General features: G+C 37.6%; 1 protein-coding gene across 3 annotated transcripts in view; it reads right to left on the reverse strand.

The window, feature by feature from the left end:
* The window catches only part of lin28b (lin-28 homolog B), a 133,026-nt gene that overhangs the window by 89,697 nt on the left and 30,253 nt on the right, over nucleotides 1-13,076 (reverse strand). For all 3 annotated transcript variants that reach the window (XM_008119963.3, XM_008119964.3, XM_008119965.2), the window contains one exon: nucleotides 12,840-13,063. In XM_008119963.3, coding sequence (XP_008118170.2) covers nucleotides 12,840-13,063 — 224 coding nt within the window. The remainder of the gene's footprint in view (nucleotides 1-12,839; nucleotides 13,064-13,076) is intronic.

Genomic DNA, 13,076 nt, shown 5'->3' on the forward strand with positions numbered 1-13,076 from the left:
TAAAATTAGAAGAATGGGAAGCAATTTGGACAAAAAAAATGAAGTACACATATGCGATAGAACTCAAAGAAAATTGGTTAAAAGTAATTCACAGGTGGTACTTGACACCAAAAAAAATAGGATCAATGTGGAAAAATGTAAACAACCACTGTTGAGGTGTAAGGAACAAGTAGGGTCCTACTTCCATATGTGGTGGAAATGTAAAAAGCTAACTAGCTATTGGAAAGTAGTACAAACAGAATGTAATAAAATATTAAAATCAAAATTCGAGTTGAAACCAGAAATTTTTTTATTAGGTCTCTCAGATCCAAAAGAAAATTTAGACGCAAACAAAGATAAACTCTTCACTTATTTCATTACTGCTGCGAGGATTATAATAGCTAAGTATTGGAAATCAGAAACACCACCTACAAAAGAACTGTGGATAGATAAAATTATTGAGATAAGAGATATGGACAGATTAACCTTTCTACTTAAAAATAACATGGACAACAAAATGAAAGAAACGGACTGGACAGACCTAGAAGATTATCTCAAAGAAAATTATGTGTAAAGGACAATCAGAAAACTGGAAGAAAGAAGATCGGAAGTCATCCATTCCCCCCCCCTCCCATTAGAAATTACCCCTCCCTATCCCCCTTCCCCTCCCCCCCCTCATCACTTGCTATAGAACTATTACATCCCCTCACCCCCCTCCCCCCAACCCATATCCCGCCCCACAGTATCTTTCCCTTGGACAACCCCTCCCCAACTTTCCCATAGGGCCACCAATGTAACTCACAAAAAAGTTTCAATAAAAAACTATATTTTTTTAAAAAAGAAAACAATCCCACTATCTCTTCCTTATGGCATCATTTCACATATTTATAAATGGCTATCATGTTTCATCTTAACCTTCTCTTCTGCAGGCTAAACATACCCAGATCTTTAAGACACTCCTCATAGGGATGCATGGTCTCCAGACCTTTGATCGTTTTAGTTGCAGTCCTCTCTGTACACCTTCCAGCTCATCAATATCCCTCTTGAATTGTGATGCCTAGAATTCAACACAGTATTCTAGGTGAGGTCTGACCAAAGTAGAATAGAGAGGCACCATGACTTCCCTCCTTTTGATGCAGCCCAAAATCCCATTGGCTTTTTTAGCTGCTGTATCACTCTTGGCTCATGTTCAACATGTTGTCCACAAAGACTCCAAGATCTTTTCCAAATGGTCTGTTGTCGAGCCAGGCATCACCCATTCTGTATCTGTGCATTTCATTTTTTTCTGCCTAAGTGTAGTATCTTACATTTGTCCTTGATGAAATTCATTTCATTAGTTTTGGCTCAGCTCTCTAACCTGTTATAGTCATTTTGAATTCTGATCCTGTCCTTTGGAGTATTAGCTGTCCATCCTAAGTTGCTGTCATCTGCAAACTTGATAAGCATGCTCTAAACCTTCACCAAAGTAATTAATAAAGATATTGAACAGTACTGGGCCGAGGACCGAACCCTGCGGCACTCCACTAGTCACTTATTTCCAGGATTAAATGGAACCATTGGTGAGCACCCTTTGGGTTCAGCCATTTTATAGATCCACTTAATAGTAGCATTGCCTAGTCCACATTTGACTAGTTTGTTTGCAAGGTCATGGGAGACCTTGTCAAAGGCCTTACTGAAACCAAGATGTGCTACATCCACAGCATTTCCTGCATCCACCAAGTTTGTAACTATCAAAAAAGTGATAAGATTAGTCTGGCATAACTTGTTTTTGAGAAGTCAATGATGACGTTTACTAATCACAGCATTCCTTTCTAAGTGATTGCAGACTGCCTCCTTAATGATTGCCTCCATAATCTTTCTTGGTATTGATATCAGGCTGAATGAATTGTTTGGGTCTCTCTTTTTCCCCATTTTGAAGATAGGGACATTTGCCATCCTCCTGATTCTATATTGATTTTCTATACCTATATATCTGGGATCATGCAAAAAATTATCAGGCCAACAGCAGTCCCAAGTGGAAAAGTTTAAGTAGCCCTGGTTAAGAGAAAGTGTTGCACAGTGCAGCCTGGACGCCATTGCAGCTCCCAAGACTGTTCTTGCACTCCTCTCCTCTCTGGTTTCCCCAGCCTACCCTTTTGATTGGGGGAAAAGGATAAACTGCCACTTTTGGTATGCATGAGCACACATGCACGCCTTAAGAGTGGGGTCTCTTTCTCTTACATCTGTGTATGTGTATGTGTATGTAAGAGAGAGAGAAAGAGATCTCACTCTAAGAGGCTCCAGGCTCACCTGCAATGTGTGTCATTTCTGAGGCCTCCATTTTATTTATGGAGTGGCTTTGTATAAACAGCGGCACTGCATCTCTCCCTTGAATTGTTCTCTGCCCCCAAGATGTGTATTTACAAGGCATATCTACAACCACTGGTAAGAGATTTACACCTGTGGAAAGAACTGGAGCATTTGGACCTTCATCTTTCTTCTGTGCTGGTGAAAAAAGGCCTCTTCTCTATTGTAACTGCAGCTGAATGGCAGAAAGGGATTAGGATTGCACTGATGAGAGATATTTTAGTACCAGTTTCTTTAGACCCAATAGCTTTACATAGTAGAATAGACAGTGCAGGAAGTAAGTCTGGTTTGGATTTTGTTACAGGTTTGATAAGTAGCCTATTAAAATCAGTAATTGGTCTTCACTATAAATCTTTGTGCATTTGGTTTAATAACACTTAAGTGTACAGTAAGCGTTCCTGGTATACTGGTGTGCAGTAAATATTTTATAAGGTCAGTGTGTCAGCCAATAGGTTATTGATAAAATTAGCCAATAAAATCTTAAAAGACCTTTGAGTTAAGAACTTGGAAAACTATATCGTAAAAAAATACAATGATGCAATTACTACATAGGCATACAAAACTGATATAGTTCAAGATTATTTCATTCATCTTAGCTGGTTTCCAAAACCAGGTTATTATAACACAACAACCATATTTTAACTTATGAAAAATAGCAGTAGAGTACATCAGAATGATATCTAGTTGTATACCTGGTAATAATTTAAACTACTGTAGCTCTCTTATATAAATGAGATAAAATGCTCAAGAGAAATTATTTGCCCTTCCTCTCTGAAATAATAAGTTATACACTGATCATCAACACTGCTGTGAAAATATCAAGGGTTGTCAAACTACATGTTTAATATTCCAGGGAGTTGTCAAAGTACAATATTCTTTCCATGGGTCTTCAATCACTTCAAATATACAACAATAGCAGCTAATCTGCAAGTTATCTACTCTCTGGAAACAACATGAAATTGCTAATAGTGGCCATTTTAATGTATACTAAAATGATAAAGACATATTGAGACAAACTATGCAAAGCAAAATATCATTAAAGATATTTTCTTGCTATAAGACATTTAATCTAATCATATTTTGAAAGCGCCAGAAAAAAATCATCGGATAATAATAATGTACTTTCCATAAGTCAGAAGTGACCTGAAGTCATAAAACAACAAAACTTTAATGGTACACAAACTTAAATGGAGAATATATAATTTCTCAATTTGTTTATAAATTTCACCAATGATCATTTTGAACCTAACTTCAATTTCACCACAATGTGTTTGCTTCCATCGTACTACATGGATAATGGGGTTAATCTTGTTAGATTGGGGTAATTGGAGGGTTAGGGTAATCTCACCGCAAGATACTTGGCAAGGGAAGAGTTTAGAATTTCATTCTAATAGGTTTCTTCTTGATCATATTAAAGTTTATTAGCTCTGTTGAGCAAAAGATAATTTCTCAGGCATAGGGAAGTGACAAAAAAGAAATCAGTACAATTAGCAACCAAAAAACAGATACCATAGTAATTTATTGAACGTTAATGAGGAAACATGTTTCTATTCCCACAAAGAACCTTCTCCATGCAACTTATTTAATGCTATTGAAGTCATGTGGTATCTTATGGACAGAAAGAAGGGAGGGGATGAAAAAGAGGGAGCATAAACATTTAGAATTCTGTTCCATTTTCGTTATTTAGAATAATGGGGAATCTTTAAATGCAACTTCTCTTTTTAGTGGCATTTATTTCAGGTAAGAATAATGAAACTCGGTATGAAAATATTAATCTACTGAATACGTTTTAGATTTCTAACTATAGAACTAAACAAGGGAACCCCACCCCATCCTTTTTCTTATACTGCTAGGGTCAGAATCATGGAAGAACTGTGTGGCTGCCATCTTCCTCTGCATCAACTCCAGTTCATGCCTCTGCATAATTGCAACAGTGACCAGGGAACCAGCACATCAGGAAGCAGGGAAATTAACAACATGATTTTATTGAACACAGAGCACTTTTGAAATAGGATCCATGTATTTATATAATAAATAATAAATATAAACACATTTATGATCTGATTCTGAATTAATGATTTTGACGGATCTTCGACTCCTATGGAATGCTACCTTGTAAATCAGGAACAGTCAATAGTTCAACATTTCCTGGCTTCATTCATAAACCCTGGTATAGAAAAACTATTGCTGTGGTGACAATTTAGTTGGATTTCTATTCTGAGAAGTTACATTCTTAAACAAAAAGTATTTAACAACAAAGCCAACAGCAGAAGTGTTTGGTCAACTGGTCCACATCAAAGTATATGCCTCAGATCCACAGGAGACTAAATTAAGGGCACCAGGGAAGCACAGGGACTAGAAAACAGGTTAGCCAATTGTGTGACAGCTTACCACAAATTCAATCACAAAAGGTAGCATCAGGTTTTTAAACTTCAGCAGCTTCAAGGCAAACTATTGGAACTGGAATCACCATGGTTGCTTTAATTAAACCACACTAATATATTTATTCCATCAATAAAGCTTTGGAGGAGTTGTGTATTCTTTGTGCCAAGGAAGAAGTGATAAGAGAAGGGAAATCTGTTGACTTTGTTTGGCATCATAGTTATTCTCACTGTCTGTCTTGAGAATATAAGCCCGATCCTCCATTGTTCATGAGCAACATGGCAGGCAGAATACTGCACTGCAGTGAAAAACAAGACTTCAATGAGATGGAGGGAGAAGGACGGAGATTGATTGACAATATGGCATTTTGTATAAATAACAGCAGGTTATGAAACTCCATGGCTGAAGACTGAGGATATGTGAATGGATGAGATGAAAGAAGACTTTAAATACAAAAAATGCTGCAATTTCAACAAATGAGGACCAGCTGTTGAAATTGACTGATGGAGCTGAAATTTATCGATTACCAATACTGATTAGAGAAAAATTATTGGTGGTGTTTTCAAAAAATTGAGAATGTTTGATTGTCTTTTTGCAGAAAAAAAGAATGTTAATTTTAGCTTTTGATGATTCTATGATTCAAAGGTTTGGTTAAACCAAATACGTGTATGAATAGTACTTTCACGTGTGGAAATTATTAATATAGTAAGATCTGTAAGCATTGTTAAGACAGACAGGTCAATATATATATTTCTATTTGCACAACTGCAGCAAGAATTTTCAGTATCAAGATACTACAGATCACAAAAGCCAACAAAATCAAACTTTTTGTAATCATCAGAAATGAGAGCAGCACAGTTTAAATCATTTTTAATTTTTTTCCCCATCATGTCAACTTTTAAAAATATGACGAATGGTACATTATAGCTGACTAGTGTAAAATCTACATATTTCACATCATATTCGTGTAACTTTTCTGTGCTGAATTCAGATCTGTGTTTATTTTTTTCTATCACGTTAATTTTTTGCGATGAGGCTAATTGAATAATTAATGCATTTATGCACTGATATCTGTTAGATTCTACTGATATCAGTGTATAAATTCATGAATTATTCAATTAGCCTCATCACAAAAACTACACGTGATAGAGAAAAAATAAACACAGATCTGAATTCAGTGCAAAAGACTCGATAAGAATGATCTAAATTATATCTGGTGAAAAATACTTGTTGGCTTGTGTCAACATTTGTACAATATGTATAATATGAAACCAAGGCTAAATACAAGGCTAAATAACGTAAATTGGTACAGTTACTAAGCATTGTAAGATCTGGTTCTGTATCTCTGCTTGTTGAACCTTCCCTGCGACACCAGTGACTTCCCTGAATGGGAGGAAGGGATTTCGCCTTTCACTCACAGTCTCTGACATCAACCCCTTCTTCTTTTGGGGAAGGGAATCTGCCAACCCTTTGCAGAAAAGTTGAGGGGCAAAGGAGGCTGTTGTTGGAAGGAGTATTTCGTAAAAAGGAAATCACTGACACACAATATATACAAACCAAAACTTCAAACTGAAGATTTAAAATGTTACAGCATAATGAAACATTGAGGCTATTTACAAGCAAAAAGCTTAAGACTTCATGACTCTGTAAAACATTGAGGAGTCCTCTATTCTACAACAGATTTTAACAACGGTGACTTAACCACTGCACTTCCACCAATTTATCATCAAAAGAGAGCATAATATTCCCCTTTATGCTCCTTCAACACTATCTCAATAAGCTCAAGTAACTGAGGCTGCAATCATCCATATATTTCTGAGAGATCTTTGAAACTAAGTCATCTCTTCATATTAACTGGAGATAGGGTGCAGGACCCTTGCAAAGATGAAAACCCATGAATGAAAAACCACTCTTTTTTAACTTATAGAACCCCTTTCTAGGAAATTGTTGGTCTTCCAGTGCAGCTCTAACATTAACTTTCAGGAAATGCTGGCAATACAGTTGCACTGAAGAACAGAGAATACTTGAGAGATCACAGTACAATAACCAAATCTACGAAATTAAAACCTGCAAATTATAAATGCTATGATTTCACTTTTATGGCCATTGTTTAATCCAGAGCTTCTCAAACTGTGCTCCTCCAGATGTTTTGGAATTCAACTCCCACAATTCCTAACAGTTGGTAAACTGGCTGGGATTTCTGGGAGATGAAGTCCAAAACACCTGGAGAAGCACACTTTGAGAAACACTGGCTTAATTTTATGAAATCCCGCTGTTTACATTTTAAGGCAGTACATTTTGGAGCTCCTTTGGTGCCTCAGCAAACTACAAACCTCAGGATGCCATAAGCTACAGCTGTGGCAATTAAAGTGAAATAATTGTGCTATAACTTGTAGTGTGAAAGAGCCCTTATGTGGTACCAAGCTCTATAAGGTTGGCTTGGGTATTAACTTTCCATAACTGACTTTCTCTGAATGTTTTATGTGAAAACATGCTAAAATACGTTAACCTTAAATATAAAATTGTAGTACAGTGTTCCCTCAATTATTGCGGGAGTTACATTCCAGGACCACCCGGAATAAGTGAAAATCCATGAATTAGGGATACTATATTTATTCTAAGTGTGGAGGACAGCAAACCACAGATCACTTACTACAATGCAGTCTGTACTTTATTTTAGCAGTTACAATATACAGTACACCAGCAGAGAAGAAGAATGGAAGCTAAATAATTATTTATTTCCAACCCTTCCCTACCCTCCTGCCCTCTCCCTTTATTTCTCCCTCTCCCCCCCCCCTTCCAAAACCCTTTGCACACTGCAAAAACCTGCGAAACAGCGAAAATACTGTAATAAATGTGTAGATTAATATTAATTGAAACCCACAAAACAGTGAGGGAGCAAAAAGTAAACAGTGAGGAAGTGAGGGAACACTGTATAAAAATGCAATGAATTGCATTTATTTTAATAAAACAAAATGTAGTCTAACATTTTTAAACAACATTTAAAGATCCATTTGAACAGCTCCCAAATGTCTCTCAAAAAGCTTTTGGGTGAACTTGAGAAATAAAATTGCCTGGGTTTGGAAAGAATGCAAAGTAGGTAGTAAGCAGGACTCTTTGGGAAAGTTGGTCAATAACTGGGACGTTATCACAGAACTGATAGTCTTATGCATTCTTGATTGATAAAGCGATTAAAAAACAAATCACTGAGATTAAAATAGCAGCCCAATAATTTCAAATACAAAACTCATTTACTGTTCTCAGTGATATGCTACTGTTTGGCATTGAAATAACCGTGAATGAAGTAGATGAAGCATCATAATGAACCACATATGGGCATCCCTCCATATTTGCAGGGTTGACCTTTGCATATTTGATTATTTGTAGATTATGGCATTTTAATAGTGACTTTAAAATGTTTAAAAGCAATGCTTAATGTTAATGTTAATGTTGTAATGTTCCCCGAGCCACAGCAAGAGTATTCCTCTGGGCAGCTAAACCAGGAAATCCCAAATGGATGGCCCCCCATGAGCGTCTGCCTCCCAGGGCAAACCAAGAGTGGGCAACTTGGAAGTCCCTGAACAGACTCAGAAGCGGAGTGGGCAGATCAAAAGACAACCTGGCAAAATAGCATTACCTAGATAAATCCTCTACCTTGTGCAACTGTGGAGCAGAACAAACAACTCAGCATCTGTATGCTTGCCCACTGTGCCCTGCCTCATGTACAGAGGAAGAATTGTTGAAAGCTACAGATAATGCAGTTGCTGTTGTTCTTTTTGGTCCAAAATTATTTAGCCACTTTCGTTCCCTCTATTTTATCAGTTTTAATACTAATTTATGCAGTGCTTTTGATACGAAATAAATAAATAAATAAATAAATAAATTGATAGCACTAGTATACATCTTGAAATGTGTTAAATGACACTTCATTAGTGGCCAAATTTGTGGTCACTGGGATGAGTGTGTGCATGCCTTTGCTTGCTCACTCACTCACTCAGGCACGTGAGGGGAAGGGATAGAGATGGGGCAGGGAAGTGCAAGGAGGGAGGATGAGCGTGTGCATGGAGGCTGCATGCATTTATTCCTTCATACACTCACCCACTTGCTCAGGCAGGCTGGGAAAGGGCATATGACAGGGGAGCACAAGGAGGGGTGTCTGGGCCTGGCTACATGGGCTCTCAGTCCTTAAGCAGGCCAGTGGAAGGGGATGACATGGGGGAGTGGGAGGAGGAAGAGTGCATGCATTTGTTTCCTCTTTTACTCAGGGGGAGGGGTGTGGGCAGGGACAGTGGGGAAAAGGGCTGGGGTGTAGGACCCCTGCTCTCACAGTGGCAGCACTCCCTCCATCCACCCCAAAGATCCACATATCATGCACCTTTCTCCCATCTTCTTTTATTCTTGTCTGCTTAAGGACTGAGTGGCCACATAGCCAGGCCCGGACACCCCAGTATTTTTGGAGGCTAGAAATATTAACTGGGTTTCCACTTCCATGGAGGTCCTATTCCTTAATGCCTGTCAAAGTGGAAGGCCAATTTTACTGCAAGAACCAAAGATCCAAAATGTACCCTCTAGCATAGCAGGAAATTCAGCTTTTCTTCCTAACAGCTATCTTGTACAACATGTTTATCACTTATTTTGGGTACTGGAATGGAAATCTTACTAGATAATCTGTTCTTCTAGTTGAAGAACACAATTGCATCTAACTCTTCCACATACATATATTACTAACATTGGAACACTGTATTTGTCATGTTTGTGTACCAAAAGTATGTACCCTTCCTTAGGAAATACCACAAACGTTTGTCATAAAGACATACATTTTATATCTTGTACAATGAGCAATGTATCTAATTCCTAATACATTCTATGTAGCACTCAAAATTTAAATCAAGAGATAATTGGGTGCACAAGTCATTTCTGTGTCAAGTCTGTGTTGATATGTACACAGCAATCAAAAATGTTTTATCTGACATGTAGCTCTATGAAAAGATTCTCCCCAGGGAAGACTGACTGAAATCCAACAAAATCTTCATCTGTGACATTTGGTCTATGCCCACTCTTTTACTTATTGAAATCATAATGGGAGAATATGTGCATGTGTGAACACTACAGGGTGCATATTTTCCCATCTGCAACATGGATTTAATCATGTCCTCTTTCACTGAATTTGTAAAAAAAATTTTACATGAATGTAAAACTTGTCTTACATGATAAAATATTTTTTATTTATTTTAGATCTTCCTTATAACTTTAAACCTGGGTTCAGGCATAGAGACAGTAAACACATTTTTAAAAAGGATAGAAAGGTCATACAAAGCTGCCATTGATCAATACTAACATGACTTTTTATAATTACTGCACATACCAGGAAAATAGATTTAAAAAGAAAGCATTTCCTATGCCAATAAAAGTGCAATCTTATACAATTTCTCTCAGAAATAAGGTCCACTATGTTCAACAAGGCTTACTCCCAAGCAAAAGAGCACACAGGTTTGCATCATAAAATATATGCAACTATCACATCTAGATTAGGAACTACCTGAGAACTGTTACCTCAATTTTTATATTAAAAGACTACCACTAATTATGTCCCAAGATGGAACAGAAAAAAAATATTTTCTTGAAGAGTAATAATGACAATTCTCAAGTCACTTATTCAGATGCCTTAATGTCATTTCTGTGGTACATATGATCCCATACCCTACACAAATAATTCAAGCTAACTTCTGAGACCAAACTAGTTTTCTTAATTAAGTTATATATTTAAAAATTGAATTGAATAGTGAAGACATTTAGCACATTTTTCAAGAAAAAGACTTCTAACATTACAAATCCTGTAATCTTGTACTTGTCCTCACATGGACAAAGCCCAAATACCAAATACGTATGCATACAAGATATAATCAGTCCTAAGAACATATACAGAGAATTAAAGGCTTCCGTTAATATCACTGGTTACTTAATACACACACAGAGTATATACATACAGGCATGAACAGGTCTGTGTATACTTTTTATGCTATGACTAGTTGACCACACTAAAATAATAAAAAATATTACAAAAAAAACAGCACAATTCAAATTCTATCTTTTTATTTATGTATATTATTTCTGTATTTAAAGGCTTCAATGATCCAGGGGTTAAAAGAGAAAGCTTGAAGTACACGTGTACAAACACACACACACACAAATATATGCACCAGAATTAAATACAATGTATCAATTTCCCACCACTATTAATGAACATTTTTGAAAACTAATGTGTGCCTTGACAATTTTGCTCTTATTTCCACACATGGGTGGCAGTAGCCACTTCTCCTAATCTGGCTTCTTAAGGGAACAGTAGCCATGTTCTCCTGCAGCACATGTTTTCCAAACAGAGGATTACCCACATACAAAACCACAAATGATACTTTGATGCATCGTATTCAAACCAGATGAGCTATTTTCATTTCCTTAATACAACAAAACAGTTATGATTTCCACAGCATGCTTTGATCTTAATATGATCATAATTGAAACAATAGTGCTTAATTTGAGAGGGTTTTTTTAAAGGGGGGTACTAATAATGTCCAAAACAACAAAAAGAATCAACTCAGTTCTTGCTTAATGGGTTTTACTTGCAGGTAAGTAAGGACAGTTATATATACAGCCTGTGCCTGGCTTTCTTTCACTATCACTCCAATAGAGAAAAATCAGTCAGATGATAAACAAATCAAAATAGAGAGAAGCAAACCCAAAAGCAAAAGCTCAAAAAGTGTTTATGCAGTCACAAAGGGAATTCAATATTTAATAAGTCCCTTATTTTTGGATTTTTTGCAATACCGAAGCATCATATATAAGAAATAACATTGCATTACATGTGTAATCTTTTTCAAAAATTTATTAAAACATCAGACACCTTTGTGACTATGATAAACCTGTCCAGAGAGTTTAACTGTATAGCTTTGTTTTAAAACCCCCAGAGCTGATCATTATTGAAAGTGACTTTATTTAGAGTCTATGTGTTCTTGAACGCTTTCATGGCCAGAATCACTGGGTTGCTGTGAGTTTTCCGGGCTGTATGGCCACATTCCAGAAGCATTCTCTCCTGACGTTTCACTCACATCTATGGCAGGCATCCTCAGAGGTTGGGAGGTCTGTTGGAAACTAGGCAAGGGAGGTTTGTATATCTATGAAAGGTCCAGGGTGGGAGAAAGAACACTTGTCTGTTGCTAGTCTGAAAGTTGCAATTAATCACCATGATTAGCATTGAAAAACCTTGTAGCTTCAAAGCCTGGCTGATTCCTGCCTGGGGGATCCTTCATTGGGAGGTGTATACTCGCCCTGCTTGTTTCATGTCTGGAATTCCCCTGTTTTCAGAGCGAATTTCTTTATTTACTGTCCTGATTTTAGAGGGTTTTTTTTAATACTGGTAGGCACATTTTATTCATTTTCATTGTTTTCTCCTTTCTGTTGAAGTTGTCCAGATACTTGTGGATTTCAAAAACCAGGACAGTGAGATCCACTGAAATCCACAAGCATGTGGACAATTTCAACTAAAAGGAGAAAACCATGAAAAGGAACAAAATCTGACTCCCAGGATTAAAAAAACCTCTAAAATCAAGACAGTAAATAAAGAACAACAGTCTGAAAATAGGGGAATTCCAGACAAGAAACAATCAGGGCCAGCTAACACCTCCCAACAAAGGATTCCCTCAGGTAGGAATCAGACATACTTTGAAGCTAAAAGGCTTTTCAATGCTAATCAAGGTGATTAACTGCAACATTCACACTTGCCTCCAACTGACAAGAGCTCTTTCTCCCACCCTGGATCTTCCACACATATATAAACCTCACTTACTTAGTTTCCAATAGATCGCACAACCTCTGAGGATGCCTGCCATAGATGTGGGCGAAACGTCAGGAAAGAATGCTTCTGGAACATGGCCATACGGCCCGGAAAACTCACAACAACCCATTTATTTAGGGTCGTTAGTTTGTGGCTAGGGGTTTTGTTTTAACACAGCAGCCACACGCATGGACGGAAATACGTGAATACTTTATATTAAATCCTAAAGCAGTTCGTATAAGTAGGAAGTGCGGCATTGGGGAAGCGATAACGCCGGGGGAACCAAGAGAAACGTGCTTACTTGGTGTACAAAGACATCCACGGGAGAGTCCAGGGGGCTTCCCTCGCGGTGGAGCATGGAGATGAACCCGAAGCCCATCCTCACGTTGAACCACTTGCAGTGGCCCGTGCCGTGCAGAACCTGGGCTCCCTCTTCTTCCTCCTCCTCCTCCTCCTCTTCCTCTTCCTCCTCCTCTTCTTGTTCGGGCAGTTTCCCGGGCTCATCTCCACCTTTCCGCGCCCCCGCTGAGGTGGGCAG

This window comes from Anolis carolinensis, chromosome 1, assembly GCF_035594765.1.
Source record: "Anolis carolinensis isolate JA03-04 chromosome 1, rAnoCar3.1.pri, whole genome shotgun sequence".
Taxonomy (NCBI): Eukaryota; Metazoa; Chordata; class Lepidosauria; order Squamata; family Dactyloidae; genus Anolis; species Anolis carolinensis.